Source organism: Orbicella faveolata, unplaced genomic scaffold (genome assembly GCF_042242905.1).
Source record: "Orbicella faveolata isolate gen_17 unplaced genomic scaffold, um_ofav_v1 contig_35, whole genome shotgun sequence".
NCBI lineage: Eukaryota > Metazoa > Cnidaria > Anthozoa > Scleractinia > Merulinidae > Orbicella > Orbicella faveolata.
This window is the reverse complement of record NW_028301564.1, coordinates 9,923,686-9,941,971: the sequence shown is the minus strand read 5'-3', so window position 1 is coordinate 9,941,971 and position 18,286 is coordinate 9,923,686. Positions and strand designations below refer to the sequence as shown.

The 18,286-nt window shown below is 40.8% G+C and overlaps 3 protein-coding genes and 2 pseudogenes across 3 annotated transcripts; all 5 read right to left on the bottom strand.

The window, feature by feature from the left end:
- Positions 1–208: 208 nt before the first annotated feature.
- Positions 209–3,543, bottom strand: LOC149103162 (uncharacterized). The gene is made up of 2 exons (XM_089273429.1): positions 3,070–3,543; positions 209–1,392 (listed from the first exon to the last, which is right to left on the bottom strand). The coding sequence occupies exon 2, from the start codon at positions 841–843 to the stop codon at positions 217–219; it is 627 nt and encodes a 208-aa protein (XP_089129555.1). The 5' UTR covers positions 844–1,392; positions 3,070–3,543; the 3' UTR covers positions 209–216.
- On the bottom strand, positions 1,059–2,273 carry LOC149103163 (uncharacterized). Its single transcript, XM_089274160.1, has one exon. The coding sequence runs from the start codon at positions 2,271–2,273 to the stop codon at positions 1,059–1,061; it is 1,215 nt and encodes a 404-aa protein (XP_089130286.1).
- A 410-nt stretch (positions 3,544–3,953) lies between the features above and the next one.
- On the bottom strand, positions 3,954–5,090 carry LOC149103161 (uncharacterized; annotated as a pseudogene).
- Positions 5,091–13,540: 8,450 nt separating this feature from the next.
- On the bottom strand, positions 13,541–15,928 carry LOC149103160 (uncharacterized; annotated as a pseudogene).
- Positions 15,929–16,537: 609 nt separating this feature from the next.
- LOC149103159 (uncharacterized) lies at positions 16,538–17,881 on the bottom strand. The gene has a single exon (XM_089273428.1). It carries the CDS (start codon positions 17,763–17,765, stop codon positions 16,587–16,589), a length of 1,179 nt encoding a protein of 392 aa, XP_089129554.1. The 5' UTR covers positions 17,766–17,881; the 3' UTR covers positions 16,538–16,586.
- Between the last annotated feature and the right edge of the window lie 405 nt (positions 17,882–18,286).

Genomic DNA, 18,286 nt, shown 5'->3' with positions numbered 1-18,286 from the left:
ATGTGCATCGTAGGAAGTAAGTAACAGTGTGGGTCCAAGGGAGGGCATGTAATCCCTCTGTGTATGGTGACAAAGGTGGAATCCCAGTCGAACTTCGACTTCCGGTAAGTCTCGTTCAACTTCTATATTCCACCTTGTCACCCACAGAGGGATCACATGAGACCTCAAAGACAGATGCACAGGCTAGTAGTAAATAATTTCACACAAGTGAACATATTACTGCAAAACTTTATTGGCAAACATGTCTTCCACAATCTTTTTGTCATAGAATTTAGCAAAGGTGGATTCTGACTTCCATCCAGCCTTGTCAAGAATATCTGCTAATGGAACATCACTCAGCTTTGCCTTAGAAGTTGAAGCTGACCTTGTGCTATGAGGCTTGAAAATGTTAACATCAATGCCTGAACTTTGTAATACAAACTTAACCCAACGACTAATCGTGTCTCTAGACACTGGACCGTACGGTTTAACATAACTTAGCAACAGTTGACTACATGAACAAGTCTCCCTTGCAAACTTTGTTCTTGTCAGATACTCCTTAAGAGTGGTCACAACACAAAGTCTTGGATCTGTGAATGATTTAAGTTCAATCACCATACCCTTGGACCCTGGTTTGGACTGTTTAACATGCTCTTGAAGTCTGAACACTATAGAGGAGCCAGAATCTATCATGCTGTCCACATTGAGAAAAAGAAGGGATTGCCCCCTTTGAGCAGTGACTAGAGCTAATAACATTGTGAGCTTCAGAGTTAAACTCTTGAGAGAAATCTCGTTAACAGGGGACAAAGTCTTTAAGTAATCAAGAACTTGGTTTACATCCCAAACTGCTGTATAACGAGGCATCGCTGGGCGAGATTCAAATACTCCCTTTAGAAACCTAATAACTAAAGGATGTTGCCCAACTGGGATACCATCTATTGAAGGGAGTATTGAAGAAAGTGCTGAACGAGCAGTATTAAGGCTGCTATAACTAAGACCACTGTTAAATAAAGTCAGTAGAAACTCTGACTTGCGCTAAAGAGAGAGGAACTGTACTAATCTGTTCTCTATGACAGAAGTCAAGCCATTTTTGTAGTAGGATTGGTACTGTTTAGATGTGCCTTTCCTCCACGACTTGAGGATAATCTTGGTAGCTTCTGCAGAAATGCCTTGCTCCGTAAGGGATTCCTCGATAACTTGCATGCAATTAGTTTCAGTTTGCCCTCCATGGGATGTGGTTGACTGGGCTTGCTTGGAAGATACAATGTCCCTCTTGTCAATGGTAACGGTCTGGGCTTGTCGACCAAAAGACTCATCAGCTTTGGATACCAAGGTTGGGTGGGCCAGACTGGAACAATTATGATCCCTTCCCCTTTCTCCATTTCGATTTTCTTTAAACAACGAAGTATCAGCCTAAAAGGAGGGAAAGCATAAAATTGTTCTTGAGACCAACAGCAAGAGAAAGCATCCACAAATTGTGCATCAGGGTCTGGCCTCCATGACACATAACGTGAAACTTTTCTGTTAATTCTAGATGCGAAAAGATCAATGGATGGCATGCCATAGGTCTCAACAATGCTGTGGAAAATATTTTCACTGAGAGACCATTCTGTGTTATCATTAAATGTTCTAGATTCCCTATCAGCATCAACATTTTCTTTACCTGGTAATGAGATTGCTGTCACCCAGATATTTCTCTGGATGCACCAGGTCCAAATTTCACGTGCAATCTTATTACATTCCAAAGAATGAGTCCCACCCATGGCATTTATGTAAGAGACAGCAGTGGTATTATCTATGTAAATGTTAATATGACAATTTGTCATTGAGTGGCAGAATGATTTCAAAGCAAAAAAAGCAGCAAGTGTTTCTAACTCATTGATGTGACATTTAGACTCAGTTACAGTCCATCGACCTCCTGCTTTATCTCCCTTGCACACTGCCCCCCACCCTTCTTTTGAGGCATCAGAATACAGGGAGAGTAATGGATCCCCATGGGATATCCACTTAAACGAGCTCTCAACATTTTTGATCCACCACTTGAGGTCTATGACTGATGTGACTGACAATGTCATTACGGAGTTGTAGTTTCCCCTACTTTCTTTCAGAGCTTTGATTTTGTCTATTTCTAGACTTCTATAGGAAAGCTTTGCATATTCAACACCAGGGAACATAGAAACCATTAAACCTATCACTTCTGAGACATCATGAATTGAAACATGAGTTTTTGTCAATACAGTTAAACATTTCTGTTTCAGCTTTTCAGCTTTCTCTGGTGTTGGTCTCACTGTCATCGTGAGTGAGTTTAAGATAAAGCCCAAAAATGTTAACTCATGGCTGGGTACAAGAATTGATTTTTCTTGATTTAGAAGAAAACCCACTTTGGTGAAAAGGTGGACAGTGTCCTGAACATTATTACCGCAGTCATTAAATGAGGGCCCTTGTAAGTAGGAATCATCAATGTAGCCCACATTTGTGTGTCCCATTTGCCTTAAGGTGGAGTAAACAGGCTTAAGCAATTTCGTAAACAGTCGGGGAGCAGAAGCAAGACCATTAGGGAGGCAAGTAAACTGAAATAACTCCCCCTGCCAGGAGAACTTCAAATATTTTTGGCATTTCTCATTGATTGGAACCGAATAATATGCATCTTGCAAGTCTACAGATGCGATATAACATCCAGGTGTCATAAGCAAGATTGCTGAAGTTAAGCTTTCCATTTTAAAATGATGGTTGCTAATATATTGATTTAAGTTCTTCAAATTGAGAATGAGCCTATACCCTCCAGTCTTCTTTTTACGAAGAAATATAGTAGAGAGAAATTCTCCATGACAGTGCTGTGATTTCACAATGACCCCCTTTGTCAGAAGTTTGTCTAATTCTGAACTGATAATCTGTGATTCTTCCGAATTAAAAGCGATTTCCTTTGGGGGAAGCATTTGTACAGGAGGGCAGTCAACAAAATCAACATTAAAACCCTTGAGGGTTTTGAGAATCTGCGGATCAGAAGTCAATTCTCTCCATTCAGGAAAATATAATTTCAATCTACCTGCCGTTTGTCCTGGTTCTACAAGACATAATTTTTTGACTTACCTCAGGTAAGTCCTCAGAAGCTTTGTTTACTTGCTTTGACCCTTCGACTTGGGAAACTTGTCTGAATTCTGTGTGGCAGAACCGCGACTTGCGGTCTTTCGCCAGCCTAAAAAATGCTTCTGACTTCCTCTTGCTCGAAAAAATTTCCCTCTACCACCAGACAATTGGCTTTTGTATCCAAAGTTAGAGTGGGTCGGGCCTTTATGACGAGTGACGGTGGAAGTAGTTACCTTCCGGCCAACACGGTTTACTTCGGAGATATCCTTGACTTGCTTCGACAAGTCGTCTCCGAAGAGTTCAGCTGTCACTCTTGTAGACGCTGAGCAAAGGTGTTTGTAATCCGTGTGTAGGTCCGGTTTTATGAGCTCTTTCCTTCTATTATTAAGCTCGGTATTTAGGCAAGATTTCCGTATAACCCCATACATTTATTATGCATACAGTTCTTTGTTTGACTAAACAATAGAGTAAACAATAGCGCTCCTTTGAGACTTATTTGATTTGAATAACTCTTGTCGCATACTTTTAGACTTTTTTTTCCAATTTTCTATTTAAAATACGCAAAAATGGAACGATTTCTTTGAGACTTAGAATAATTTCTCGAGTTTTAGGTCTAAATTACGGACATCCGATGCAAAATATCATAATTTGGGCCGCATTTACCGTATTTTTAAACTGAACACAAGCTTAAAACTGCTCAAAATAATACCGATTTAGACCTGTTCGCTGGTTTAAAAAAGCTTAAAAATACTGGTTTAGGCCTAAGCAAAACCGGCTGCTTGCGGTTAGCGATAATCTGTTGAGCGGGTTAGCCACTATTATACTAATTTTGTAAATGTAAACAAAGTGAAATAAAAATTATAGCTTACCTGTCGCGTCTCTCGACGTTTTTTTCCCCTTGATTTCCTTCCTCAAGTTCAGACCCAAGCTGTGTATTTTGTTTCTTTCCTCCATGAAGTGGCGATCAGATCACGAAAAATGCATACAGTGGTACGAGGAACAATTTACGCATCTTTGCGCACTTCGTACAAGTCGGCGATATGCTTGATAATGTTTCCAAAAGGATCATCTCCATAGTGCTTACGCCACATCCATTCCTGTAGGTAGCTTTCAAAGAGATCTTTGGATGTTCCTGTACGAGACATACTTCGTTTGACTCCCCACCATGTATTTTCAATGCGCTGGGTGTGCGCACCTGCGTCTGGGTTTACGAAGTTTAGGCTGTGGTTAACTGTGAGATGACTATAGCCCTCATCTTTTAGGCAATCGTAAGCTTTCCACATGTCGCTCATCACGCGTGTCCCCCGCAATATGTGGGCGCGTATTATGGGCAAGAGTGTGTCTTTATCCCTTTGCGATACCGGAACAAGAAGGCAGGCCTTGGTCTCGCGGCAGATGCCGCCAAAGACCCACTGTCCTTTGATGTAGCGACTGCGGTTGTACTTCGTTTTGCCAAACTTGGACTCGTCAATCTCCACAGTCTTACCCTGTCCGCCTATTTGCCCCGCATGATGATTCATGATTCTGTCGACACAAACCTCTCGGCAATAGTTATACCAATCTATCACCGTTTCTGTTGACGTGGTTTCGTCATCTAGTGAGGTCTCGTGCACTGCTTGAGTAATAGTAAATTTGTGCGCCCAAGCGTACGTTAGCGCTAATACTTTTTCAATGGACAGCCTGCTTCCAGAAAACCATGAGTTCTGGCGCATTGATGCCATGCCATTGCATTTTCTTCTCGAACACCGCCATTCGAACCCATCTCGCGATGAAGCTCGTCGTGTCCACGTCAATGTATTGCTACAATTTTCCTGTGGACACATAACTGACGACGCGAGCCGGTTGTGTTCCTTGCACTACTGTATGCACTGATCGTGATGCGCCAAAATTTTACACAATTTAAAAAAGTTTAGATTAGACATTCCTATGAAAACGGTAAACTGTAAATGACAAGAGAGTAGAGGCAACAGGGAGAAAGAAATAAATCATCCCCTTTATATTCACCAGGGAGCTAGTGATAAAAACATGCGACGCGTGTTTTCGTGCAGCGTGAAACATGCTTTAAACAGAGGAATAATTCAATTGTAATGTAAATTTTTGGCAATGTGAACGAGTGAAGTAAAATAAAAATCATTTTTCGAGTACAAATTCTCAACTGAACCTCGTAGTGTAGTGGTGTGGAAGAGAGACTGGTAAGCGAGAGGTATGCGAAAGGTAAGTGGCTCGAGACCTGCAGGGGTACAAGGTGAATAAAGGAAAAAAAATGCGCAAGGAGCCTGGATAATATGGAGAAGAAAAAGAGAGAAGAATGGAGCTAGGGGAAGAAGAGAATCAGCGAAAAGACAGCGCGCAAAAGCGCGCAATGAAATCCTCTTTTATTCATACAGTAAGTAGTAATTATCAATGTATATATTCAATACCCTCGGGAATTCCTATTGTCTTCAAAAACAATAGAGCGCATACATAATTGATAATTCTGCATGCATAATAAATGTATGGGGTTATACGGAAATCTTTCCGGTATTTGCATGTGCCAAAAGAGAAAGGCTGTCTATTGCCTCTTGGGCGAGCACTTTCCCGCCATTTATCTCATTAACTCGTTTCAAGATGGCGTCAGTGACGCGAGCAAGAGCTGTCATGCCCTTAACGACAGACGTTTGCACTTTTTGGAATTTCAAGTCTTGCGACCTGATGGTGGAGCTGAGGTTATCCCAAATCAGTTGGTTAACTCGAACTTTCGTCAAACCTTCACAGTTTTCCGGCTGCGGATATTTGTTTATCTTCTCTTGCAGCCGTTCTTCTAACATGCCGTCTCCCACGAGACGCGTCACAATTTTAGCGAGCTCTTCATGGATGGGAGGTCCCGTCTCCTCCGACTTCAGGTCATTTTGAAAAGTTTTGAGGAAGTCTCCAACTGATTCGTCGACTTCATGTTGCTTTCCATTGCCATGTTCTTTGGCATCAGACAAAAGGTCATTGACCGAGGCATCAACATCCATCTGCTCGCTCGGTGAAGACGATTTTCCCGCCTTCTGGCTGGGTTTGTCTTGTGAGGGGTTTGACAAGTTATTAACCGCGCGGCCATGGGCCGAGCGCGGTTCATGGTTTACCCGTGGTTGACACCGCGGGAATACGTTTTTTGGGGCGCGATACAGTATTTTGCTGGTCAGCGGTACACCTTAACAAAATTACAAAATGTCTGCGACGCAATGTCTGCAACTTTTACATTGTTTTCGCAGCGAGTCTTGTCGACAGCAAGATACAAAACTTAGAGCGCACACTGTAAACTTAGCTTTTAAACTCCGCTCATTTGTTGGACAGTTCTCAGTTAATATTATATATTGTGCCAAAGACAAACTGAACTTGCTTACTTACTTACTTAATCCTCTTCGTTCCTAAGTGGAACATAGGTCCTCAACTAGCGCGCGCCACCTAACCCTATTTTGTGCAGTGCCTTTTGCCTCATTCCACGTAACATGCTTCTGAACTTGCAAACTGAACTTGCACACGGTGTAAAATTGTTGTTGTTTCGTTAGAGTTCATGCTCGAAAGTGGCGAGTCAGTGGCAATTTACGTTACGATGTGCGCTAAGGCTAAAACTAGGCAGCTTTTATGTTGCTGTAGCGGTGTTCTGAGGACATCAACTTCTCAAGTTTGTTGAATTGATGGGCTTTAACCGTATAAATCGGTATGTAAACGGCATTTCCATCAAATTCGTCGGGAAGACATGCTCGTGTTCGATTGGGGGCACTCACGTAAGTAAACACGGTCATCCTGTCCTCACTCGGTATCACCGAATTATAGACCAGGTTGGCCGAAATCGAAGCAGTACTTCGTATAAATCTTGGACACGTTGGTGTAACAAGTGTAGGACTGAATCCCCAAAAGGGTTCAAAATCTGGCCTCAACTCGAGGAAGAATTCACCAAGGTATGTTTTATCATAAACAAGAAGATCTGTTAGATCTTATAACCGCGCTTTTAAAATTTAACTGTTTGCTTAGCACTACCGTCGGAACGGAGTGCACATTCCAAAGTAGTCATTGATGATTCTTTTCTTACTGTAGACATCACATCACTTGATCAACACAAACTGTATTATTGCACCATCAGTGGTAGCCATTGACAAATCTCCGATGACCTAATGGTCTTAATCTTTGTAGAACTTTCTTCGGGATATGTATGGGCATGAACGATATAAATGACACGATAATAACACTATTAACAACAGCTTTCTTTCTTAAAAGTCATGATTAAATTTAATTGGTGTTTTCCACGAGTAAATGGCTAGTAAAGTAGTCACACAAGTCATATAATTTAATAATAAAACTCTATCCCGACCGATGTATCGATTTTGGTCACTCCAGTGACCACAGATTGAAAACGTGACAGAAAATTGGCGTTACTTTCGATTCTCACCAAATTTGGACAGTAGGATGATCTCATCATTAGCCAATTATAGGCCATCTTTCAGCTCTTTTCGTCATATCCCCCCCACGGGAGAATTTTGTCAAGTTAGCTAATTTAGTATGCAAGCCAACGTAATGGCGGTCACCGTCGACGAAATGTTTATTTGCTCAAAATTGGGGCAAAATCTTTCAGAGATGGAAATCAGGACATTTGTAAGGATACAGAAAGTAATTTGGGGCTGGTTGCTGGCTTCTAAGGCTGAATTTATCCAGAAGTAAGCTGTATTTTCGTTTTCGTGCCGAAAGCCATGCGATGAAATATTATCGGCTTGTTCTCCTGTCTTGTTCTGTTTTTCTCTTGGTCTTTTTTGTAGCCCGCCGAGGCCAGTCTTTCGTCTAAATCAGTTGAAAAAAGTTCGAAAAAGATGTTCCCATTCAAGTTTAAGCTCTCAGGCGATAATTCTGGAGATTTTTGGCCGAAACGTTCGGCTTTGTTATGTTCGTGTTTTTCGGTTGCTATGGGCGACCGTGGCTTCCTTTGTTAGGTCAAGTCTGGGGAGTGAGGTCACAAAAAAGTTCGAATTAATTCTGGTTTTGTTCGATTTCGCTGAAATTTTAACACGATAAAACTGGATTGTTAACGAATAGATTTACTGCCTGCCGATGTGTGGTAGCTATTAACGCTGAAGTGTTATATCGCTTCGAAGTCAGGGTTTTGAAGAGATTTTTTTGCAACGTGTGGGTTCGGCGTGATTTTGTAATCGGAGGTTTTTGTTGACCCCGAAAGAAAAAATATCCGGAAAAGGTCATTTCATCGACGATTCAAAGGAATATAAATATGTATATGTTCCGAGTGAAATTTCTGGTGAAAAAATATAATTTTTGACGAACGTTGGGTTTTTAATTTTTTCCCGCGAAAGTCAGTATCGGAGATGAGATTTATTGTTTCAACAGCTTTTGGCGAGTAAACATCACAGGTTGCGTGACTCAAAATTTGGCCGAGTGGAAGCTTGGGTCTGGTCGCAGACAAAACTACGAAAAAACCACGGGTAAACCATGAACCGCGCTCGGCCCATGGCCGCGCGGTTAAATATCCAATTTTAATCACACTAGACTTCAGGAAGGTTGAGGTTGGCGAAAATAAAATTTTAAATTTTCATGTTTATTATTGTTTCTTTGTTTCTTGTCATAATTTCGAATTGTTGCAGTTCTGTATTTTGCTTATAGCGCCTCTAAAGTGTGAAAATTATTTTAAACTAGTTGCATAGCTATTAGAGTTTAGAAAAAAAACCACAAGAAGTACATGACATCTGATTATCTAAAGATGGCAGAAGACATGGAATACAAAGCTGTTTAAAGGATAATTAAAAATACATGCATATGTTATTGTAAGACAATAAAAATACTATAAAATCTGGGTAATGACAACTTCCAGTTAAAACTCAATAAATGAATTTCATTTTTAGTTATAAATAGGCTATCCCCTCTGTATTCACACAACAATCTTCTGATAATAAGGCCACCCAGACAATTTCTGACCACATTACCTTAGAGCCTGAGACTCTGTATAACTTGCTAAAATTAATATTTGTTTACATATTACTATTATCTGGATTTCCCAATAGAAAACTTCTTCTATTGTACATTTTTTCATTCTGGCTCAGCAAAATCCTTTTAGATACTGTCCATGGATGATTTCCACAACATCAATGCTTTAAAAACACCAACTGAGAGTATACTGACCAATGCTCTCCATATGGCAACTCCTCTCCTCACCATTCAGCCATGTGTTGATGGTGGGGAGAGGCAGAGGGCAGGAGCCAGGGAGAATAAGGGGTAAGAGCCCGGGAGAATAGGAGGCAGGAATCCGGAGAGAAATGTAAAATGCTAATTTTTGTCATTCATTAAGGCTTCAAATATTTTCAAAAACAAGAACTTAAAATGTTACTTGACTTTCATTTAGTGTCTTTAGAGACTTCTAGGCCGACGGGCAAAGAAAAATTCACCCTTGGGCTCAAAATGAGGCTCAAAATGAAACCTTTTGACAGTGGTTACGTCATAGGTCATTCACTTGAAAGACGTGGGGAAAAGTAGCAAGGCTGAAAACGAAGGAAAAAAAGAAAAGGAAATGCCTAACGACTGTGCAGCTAAATGACTAGGATGTGTTTTGAGTCTCTTAATTTACAGGGGACAGGAGCAGGATGAACAAGGGTGGGAGTCAAGAGATAGAGGTATGGGAAGTGGGAGAACAGGGTATGGGAAGTGGGAGGTTCTGACTTCACTGTCCCTTCCCCCACTTGATGCAGTACCTTGTCCCTAAGTAAAAGGTAAAGTCTGCATAGAGCCGAGTGGCCCATCAGGCCAGGCTTATCTCGGTTTCTGTAGCATGAACCGACTAGGAGTATTTCTACTACCCCCTGGATAGGATGCTAGTTGATCACAGAGTTACCCCCAGGATTAAATTAATCAGTACCCATATGTACACCTTTGTGGAGAGAGGCACCGTAAGAGTAAAAGTGTCTTGCCCAAAAACACAACACAATGTCCTTGGCCAGGGCTCGAACAAGGACCGCTCGATCCATTGCTGAGTGCACTAACCACAAGGCCACCGCACCTCCCACCTTGTCCCTTAGGCCTAACCTTAACCCTAAACCTAAAAAAAGGAGTCTGTAGATTTCAGTCAACTTTACCTCTTTTATCACTTGTGTATTTGAGACAATTTCTAATTTCCTCGCTTTCTGCCATTCAGTTTACTGTACCAAAGCCTGATTTTAAGTGATTCGCAACTACTGACAGAACTTGTTTTTGCAACTTACAACTTCAGACTTTGCACAAAATTTCTCACTGGAGAAAAGCAATGTTGTAGAACTTAAGTGATGAACTAAATGTAATAAATATTAATTTGTAAGAAAGTATCTGAGTTAGATGCAGCGAAGATATATTACCAATGGTTTGTAGACGACAGTAAGCCAATTCAGAGACACAAAGGCATAAACAAACCCACTTGTTAGCCAATTTATCACAGGAAAAAAAATAAATACATATAATTACATATATATAATTTATTGCCATCAGGTGCTATAATGTCTTGTAATAAAGTGGTTACAAGTTAAGTAAGAATCTTACAGAAGGGAGGATGATACAATATTATTACTAAGGGGATCATAATTAATTTCATATTGATTCAAAGCATGTGATATGTACATGTATGATTGCAATGTAAAAATTATTTTGTAATGATTGAGCAAAGCTCATCTGAATTAAATTAAATGAAAGGAAAAACAACAACAGTCAATTATTTATATAAGTTGATACAATGCACATGTAAGATAGGGAAATAGAAATCGAAAAGCTTCAAATGACTGAGTAAACAAAATAAACTAGTGGGTTTCATTGAGGAGTTGATTACTGCCTCTCTGAAATGTTGAATGTCTTTTCAGCATCAAAAGAAGTGAAACTTGACCACATCCCATAAGTGGAAGCGGTTTCTTGTAAAAAAATACAGGTGTTTGGGCATTTTAAAATATTTAGTTACATGTGCATACATGTACAAGGAAACGGTCTTGAAAATTTCCATGTACTATCAACATTTAATCGATGTAAACAAAAAAGACCTCAAGCAGGGAAAAATTGTCAATGAACCGAACATATTGAGCGGTCTTGAATGTTTTCAGTATTTCTAGCGTTCACTGCGGCCAACAAATCACAATATTTTCGATTTCTACTCCCTTCGCAAACGCCACCATTATATGAATGTAGGCTTAAACAATCTTTAATGATACAGAAATATCTTGCGAATGAAATGAACAAATGTAACAAATGTTTTATTCTGACAGCAAACGACAGGTACAAAAAATTTATTTCACCCGTTCCAAAAGGCGCAGAAAGTCAGAAAGGTGATAGAAACGCCAAAACGCCAGTCTTAAAAGACAAATTCTTATCAAAGTTTCTTGGACGCGTTGCGAAATATAATCTCAATGAACAAGCACCACACGTCGGCGCAAAGTGAGTGTGAATAAAACGGTCCCGACTTACATGTAGTACCTTAACCATTTCGCGCAAATTACACTTTAAATCCAACCAGTCTTCAAAATCCTTGCAAAACCTGCATACAGGACCAATCTTCTGCTTTGCTGGATACCCATCGTTGATTTTGACAATTCTGCGGCGAGGGCGGCTGAAGCAACGCGATCCACGCTTCGTCCGCTCGAGCTGGCTCGACTCAGCAAACTACACATTACTCCACACAAAATGACTCCCCTGTACCACTATTCTTTACGAAGATGGCTTGAGTATTAAAAACCCATTTAAGGACGTCAAACTCACCAATAACGAGAAGTATCAAGGATATTTTCAACCTTAAAACGAAGCAAACACCGATCTCAGAGAACTGATCGATCGAAGGACAACACAGCCCGATGGTGATGACCACTGACCAGTTACTGTGACGTCAAAAAAGGTATTTCCGCCGTGTCCCCGTGGTTTTTAACCGCGCGGCCATGGGCCGAGCGCGGTTAATGGTTTACTCGTGGTTTTTTTTAACCGCGCGGCCATGGGCCGAGCGCGGTTCATGGTTTACCCGTGGTTTTTTTTTCGTTTTGTATGCGACAAGAGCCAAGCTTTCACTCGGCCAAATTTTGAGTCACGCAACCTGTGATGTTTACTCGCCAAAAGCTGTTGAAACATTAATAAATCTCATCTCCGATGCTGACTTTCGCGGGAAAAAAATTAAAAACCCAGCCTTCGTCAAAAATTATATTTTTTCACCAGAAATTTCGCTCGGAACATATACATATTTATATTCGTTTGAATCATCGATGAAATGACCTTTTTCGGATATTTTTTCCTTCGGGGTCAACAAAAACCTCCGATTACAAAATCACGCCGAACCCACACGTTGCAAAAAAATCTCTTCGAAACCCTGATTTCGAAGCGATATATCACTTAAGCGTTAATAGCTACCAAACATTGGCAGGCGGTAAATCTATTCCTTAACAATCCAGCTTTATCGTGTTAAAATTTCATAGAAATCGAACAAAACCAGAATTAATTAGAATTTTTTTGTGACCTCACTCCCTAGACTTGACCTAACAAAGGAAGCCATGGTCGCCCATAGCAACCGAAAAACACGAACATAACAAAGCTGACGTTTCGGCCAAAAAACTCCAGAATTATCGGCTGAGAGCTTAAACTTGAATGGGAACATCTTTTTCGAACTTTCTTCAACTGATTTAGACGAAAGACTGGCCTCGGCGGACTACAAAAAAGACCAAGAGAAAAACAGAACAAGACAGCAGAAAAAGCCGATAATATTAATTCATCGCATGGCTTTCGGCACGAAAACGAAATTACAGCTTACTTCTGGATAAATTCAGTCTTAGAAGCCAGCAACTGGTCCCAAATTACTTTCTGTATCCTTACAAATGTCTTGACTTCTATCTCCGAAAGATTTGGCCGCAATTTTTGAGCAAATAAACATTTCGCCGCGGCGACCGCCATTACGGTGGCTTGCATACTAAATTAGCTAACTTAACAAAATTCTCGCGAGGGGGGGATATGACAAATTTGGTGAGAATCAAAAGTAACGCCAATTTTCTGTCACGTTTTCGATCTGTGGTCACTGAAGTGACCAAAATCGATACATCGGTCGGGATAGGGTTTTTTTTATATGACTTGTGTGACTACTTTGCTAGCCCTTTACTCGTGGAAAACACCAATCAAATTTAATCATGGCTTTTAAGAAAGAAAGCTGTTGTTAATAGTGTTATTATTGTGTCGTTCATATCGTTAATGCCCATACATATCCCGAAGAAAGCTCTAGATTAAGACCATTACGTCATCGGAGATTTCTCAACGGCTACCACTGATGGTGCAATAATACAGTTTGTGTTGATCAAGTGATGTGATGTCTACAGTAAGAAAAGAATCATCAATGACTGCTTTGGAATGTGCACTGCGTTCCGACGGTAGTGCTAAGCGAACCGTTTTAGTCCATGGGCCAAGACCCCCAAAAGTGTTTTTTTTGTACCATGTGGAGGGACCAGTGCTATCACGTATTTTCTCAATCTGCAATAACTGAAGTCTATTTTAAGGTATGATAGCAAGCTTCTATCAGTAGCTTTCTTGCTCTAAACATGTGATAAAATGACGTCATCTAAACTGCCTAATGACCACGGATCCGGTTAACAGCTTCAGATTCTGAGCGATGTCCATTGTGCAATTCTCTTCAAACAACATTTTATACATTTTAGGCCTAGCAGAATATGACATTGATTCAATTGCAAAAGAAGGAATTTTTTTTAAGGTTGTCTCGTTGCCATGGAGACGAAAATGGTCGATGAGTCCACAACTGAAATAAAAGTCACTGAAAATAAGGCTTTTCACTTCCTAATTTTAAAAAATAACAACTGCAATATACGTTGTCAAAAAGTTCAATCATGTGTAGATCACTCTAGCACTGGCCTGGATTAACTATTCAGCTAATGAGTTTTAAAGAGCTCCCTTAACGAGTCTTCTTTGTCCTGATATCATCCATTCTGAAGCCATACCAGTACCAAACACATTGGAGACTTGTCCTTCTCGCGTCAGTCAAGCATCATGTTCACTTAAATGTAAACAAAGACTCATGTTTAATTTCAGACAAAAATAACAGCTAAATTATTTTAAAGCATTTAGCGGTTGCCATGACAACCACAAACAGTTACTCGATACATTAAAAAGAGTACATCATTCGAAACTAAACCTTACGAATGTAAGAGTATGTATAAGGAGAGTTATTACATATTTTTCCTATGGTTATGAGATTCTTACCTTTCGCTTTCTTCATCGTCATTGTCGTCAACGGATAACACATCGTCGTCATCATTTGGCCTGTTTGTGCAATCTTGAAGCCGGCACATATCAGTACATTTCAGCCCATTGACAATGCAGGAGCACGATGGAAGTTTGCAGGACCTACTGCACTGGCAAGATAGTAGTTTTAGAACAGCTTGCGAAGCTGGCTGACCACCCATCCAGTCTACGACCAGCTTGTCGTCTTCACTACACCAGCCAAATCCCACTGGTGATGGGATGGCTGGGCATCTTTGTAAACTTCATCTCCAGACAGCAGCCTGGTAGTTTGCTCGTAGCGAGTGTTTGTGCAGCGTATCATTGCTGGGTGGCAGCTGGTTGGAATCAACGTCTCCTCTCTTCAAACAGAACAGTCGATATCGCAGCTCCTCGATGTCGCTTGTCCCAGGGTTGCTGCAGTACATGGCACATGTAAATTTCTGAAGACTATGGTACAGGTGATCAGACATATTCCAGAACATACCCAAATGCTGGAACATCTCTTGAAATTCAGCATTTTGCTTTACAATTCGATAACCTTCAACCTTTCCCCGTCCGGCAAAAGCACTAACAGTGTCGCACCCTATGAATGCATGAAAGCCCGGCAGTGATCTGCATACACTTGCTCCAACCCTCTCAACTACTCTTGAGATATCGATGTACTTGACTCTGGTCTGTGAACCACTCTTAATGAATACTGAAGAAGGAATAAAGCTCTTGAAGGCCAAAAGAAGTACCAACACATCAGTGTCTTCTGATACTATGACGACGGCAGCAAACCTCGATTTAGCTGCATGGGCTGCATGTAAGAGGATTCGGGTGTCAGCCTCCTCTTGGGTTGATTCGAGCTCACTGATAGGTTGCATTATTCCAGACGATAATTGGTAACATGTTTCGCCACACGTAACAACCAGAGTCTTTCCAGATAGCTTCGCTGTGTACTTTTCTTTCTTCCACTCGCTGGTTACAAACACTATGAAAGCTTGTTTGTTCTTTGAGCTACACAGGAATCTTCTCCATTGTTTAACCTTGTGTTCGGCTTGAATATTGCGGTATTCGCTTCCTAAACCGTCACCCCTGTTCTCTCTTTCGGCGTTCTTTATGGATTCCTCTCTGTAATCGTCGAAGACGACATCAATCCTGTCACTTGTTCCACCTTCGTTTAGAACTCTGCAAAGAAGAGTTTCAGCAACTGCCGCAAATGTCTTCTTATCACCTTTCAAACACTGGACAAGAGCCATCCCATCTATTACACATGCTGAGGGTTGGGGAATGGCATCTGCTGCTTCGACATTTTTATGCAGTTCTTTAGCGAAGGACGCTTTGTTCGTCTTAATAATAAAATAATAATATTTAATATTTCTAAGGGGCAAATTAACATGTGAATATGATCAAATGCGCCTAACAAACCATATGAGTAGTATAAATTAAACGATATGCTATGAATAGTGCCATCTGCGGTAGCTAATGACCAAGGGAGTGGTCCGAGAGGATGGGATAACACTTCTCTCATCTGTAAGTCTGTGCTCTCTGCGATGACAATCATTTGAGCAAACAGTCTTCTGTCGGCCTTGATGATCACTTCTTGGTTCTTACCAGCTTTAACTGATACCTCCTTGTTCAAGTGAGTAAAAGTCTTCAGCTTAGCTTTCGTGATTGAATCATGGAACTTGACTTTGGGTGGATTAGACTGAAGTCGTTGCTCTCGGAATGCGTTGTAGGCTTCCTCTCCTTTATCTTTAGCTTGTAGCAAGTCGTGCTCTACAGTGGCAACTTTTCCTGTGAAAAGACTGACGAGGTCTTGAAGGTCAGGGCTGAATGGGTTGAGCCAAGTGTTTTGAAGAATTGACACTATGGATTGAACATCAACTTCATCTCTTTGTATTCTTGTTGGTTGCAGATCTTTGTGTTAGGAACAAGAACTGCTGATGTGCAATATATCTTTGAGTTGCCTCAGGAAGGTGCTCCGGTATTCAGCGACCAGGTAGAATTTGTAGGATTTCACGTGCGAATTTTTAGTTTTGCTTGCCATTTATGTATGCAAATTACTACTATTTAAACGCTACGGTTTCTAGCGCGCCAATCTTTTCAACGTTTTTTCTAGCTTCAAGTTAATATCGTTGCGGAATCTATTCTACCTAGCTTCATCGTCTACGCTACAGCCAGGAAACATTTGTATGTCTTTATATTCTGTCCTGTATTTCTCATATCGCTCGGCTCTTCTTCACATGTATTTTTATTTGTTTTTGTAGTCGAACCTCGCTTGCTCTATCTTTCAATTCTCAACGGGCTCCTCGAGTCTCTTCAACAGAGCGTGAGTTCGAAATCGCTAGACGTAGCGTCAACAAGAACAGTAAGCTACAAAATTTCCTTACTGCATTAGGCCTTAGACTGAAACCTTTAGTTCCTCCTGACGTTTGAGTGTATTTGTTGACAGTCTCCTCGCACGTCTGATCAACAGCTATTCTCCCAGAAGGGTTGTCTTCGGCAATCTGAACAGAAAATCCTCCGGATCGCAAGTATTCCAGGGTGTCCGGATGCTCTGCTGGTAGATGTGACATTTCATGCAGATATGCTGAAAGGTACCTGGCGTAGTTAAGGTTATCATATGCGAAACACCACGGGACAATTTCACTAATATATGACAGGTGAAGATCCCAATCTCCCTCCCGAGATCCTCTTAACAGACCAAGTAATATTTCCACCATGTCAACATAAGACATCCAGAACTTCGATAGCTTCCCATTATCATGTCGGAGATAGCTCGTATACAAGCAGAACAGTTGCGGTACTTCTTCAAATGAGGGACTCTCCACTGTGTCTTTGAATTCTTGTTCACATGTGTTATCACAGAGCGCTTTCAGTCCTTTTAAAAACGCATCAACAGTAGGCTTCTTCTCTTTATGATGTTCCTCAATCCAAGAGTTAAATCCCATCCATGCTAGCCTGTTAAGAGCTTCATACATGAGCTTGTGAAATCGTACGGCGCGATTATATGTACGGCCTTCTAGAACACCAGCCACAGATCCTTCAGCAATTACTCCAGAGTCGACTATTACGTCTCGTAAACCAGCATCTTGGAAACACTTTCCGATCACTGACAAGAAAGTGCAAATGGTATGGAACACACCCATTCTCAACACAAGGTCATTAACCTGTGCCCTGTGTTTCCACTTTATCTCAGTAGCCTTAGCATACAGTGCCTGATCAAACACAACAACTATGCTTTGGAGGTTTAAAGTTTCCTTAATCTGTAGGGACTTGATGAGGACCTGGTACACAGCTGACATGTTCGTCGCTGGGGCATTGATTGTTGGAAGATAGCCCACGTTATCCTTGGCAACTTCTTGGTTATTACGCACCAAAATATTGAAACCACTCCAACCAGGAACAGATTGCTTCTGACTTGCATGAATGCGTACTAAAACCCATAGCAAGTTCTTTCTCCATGCACATTCCATGATTTGATTTAACTTGACCTCCACATATCCTCTAGTATGGGGCCCACAGCGCTCGCCGGCATTATAGATAGGTACAGTTTCATCATCCACAGACTCGATACTTCTCCTCTTCGATTTCACAATTTCACAATCTCACAAGACAACCATCAAAATGCTGATTGTTTAGTTATGTAGCTACTTGTTATAGCTTTTATTGAGTTTTAAACACATACCGGGTTACAAACGATGGGAATTAATGATTAAGGCAACACAGTGCTGGGCTGTCGAGTCCATGTAGATCTCGAAGGACTGTAAGTTTTTATATAATTTGAGGGTAAAAATATCACTATATCGTCATAAAAATGCTTATTGTTTAGTTATACAGCTAATATTTTGTATATATTGTTGATTTCTAATCCGATCTCTACTTAAAGATTATCGAAATCAGTGAATAAGTCAAAAGTACTTACCTGCCGTGAAGGTCGCCATCTTGAATTTCCCCATAATGCATTGCAATATTTGAAGTAATCCATAACTTACTA

Bases quoted from the DNA above. Each gene is read 5' to 3' on its own strand.
- LOC149103163 (XM_089274160.1), bottom strand. From the start codon at position 2,273: ATGACAGTGAGACCAACACCAGAGAAAGCTGAAAAGCTGAAACAGAAA.
- LOC149103162 (XM_089273429.1), bottom strand. From the start codon at position 843: ATGCCTCGTTATACAGCAGTTTGGGATGTAAACCAAGTTCTTGATTAC.
- LOC149103159 (XM_089273428.1), bottom strand. From the start codon at position 17,765: ATGGAATGTGCATGGAGAAAGAACTTGCTATGGGTTTTAGTACGCATT.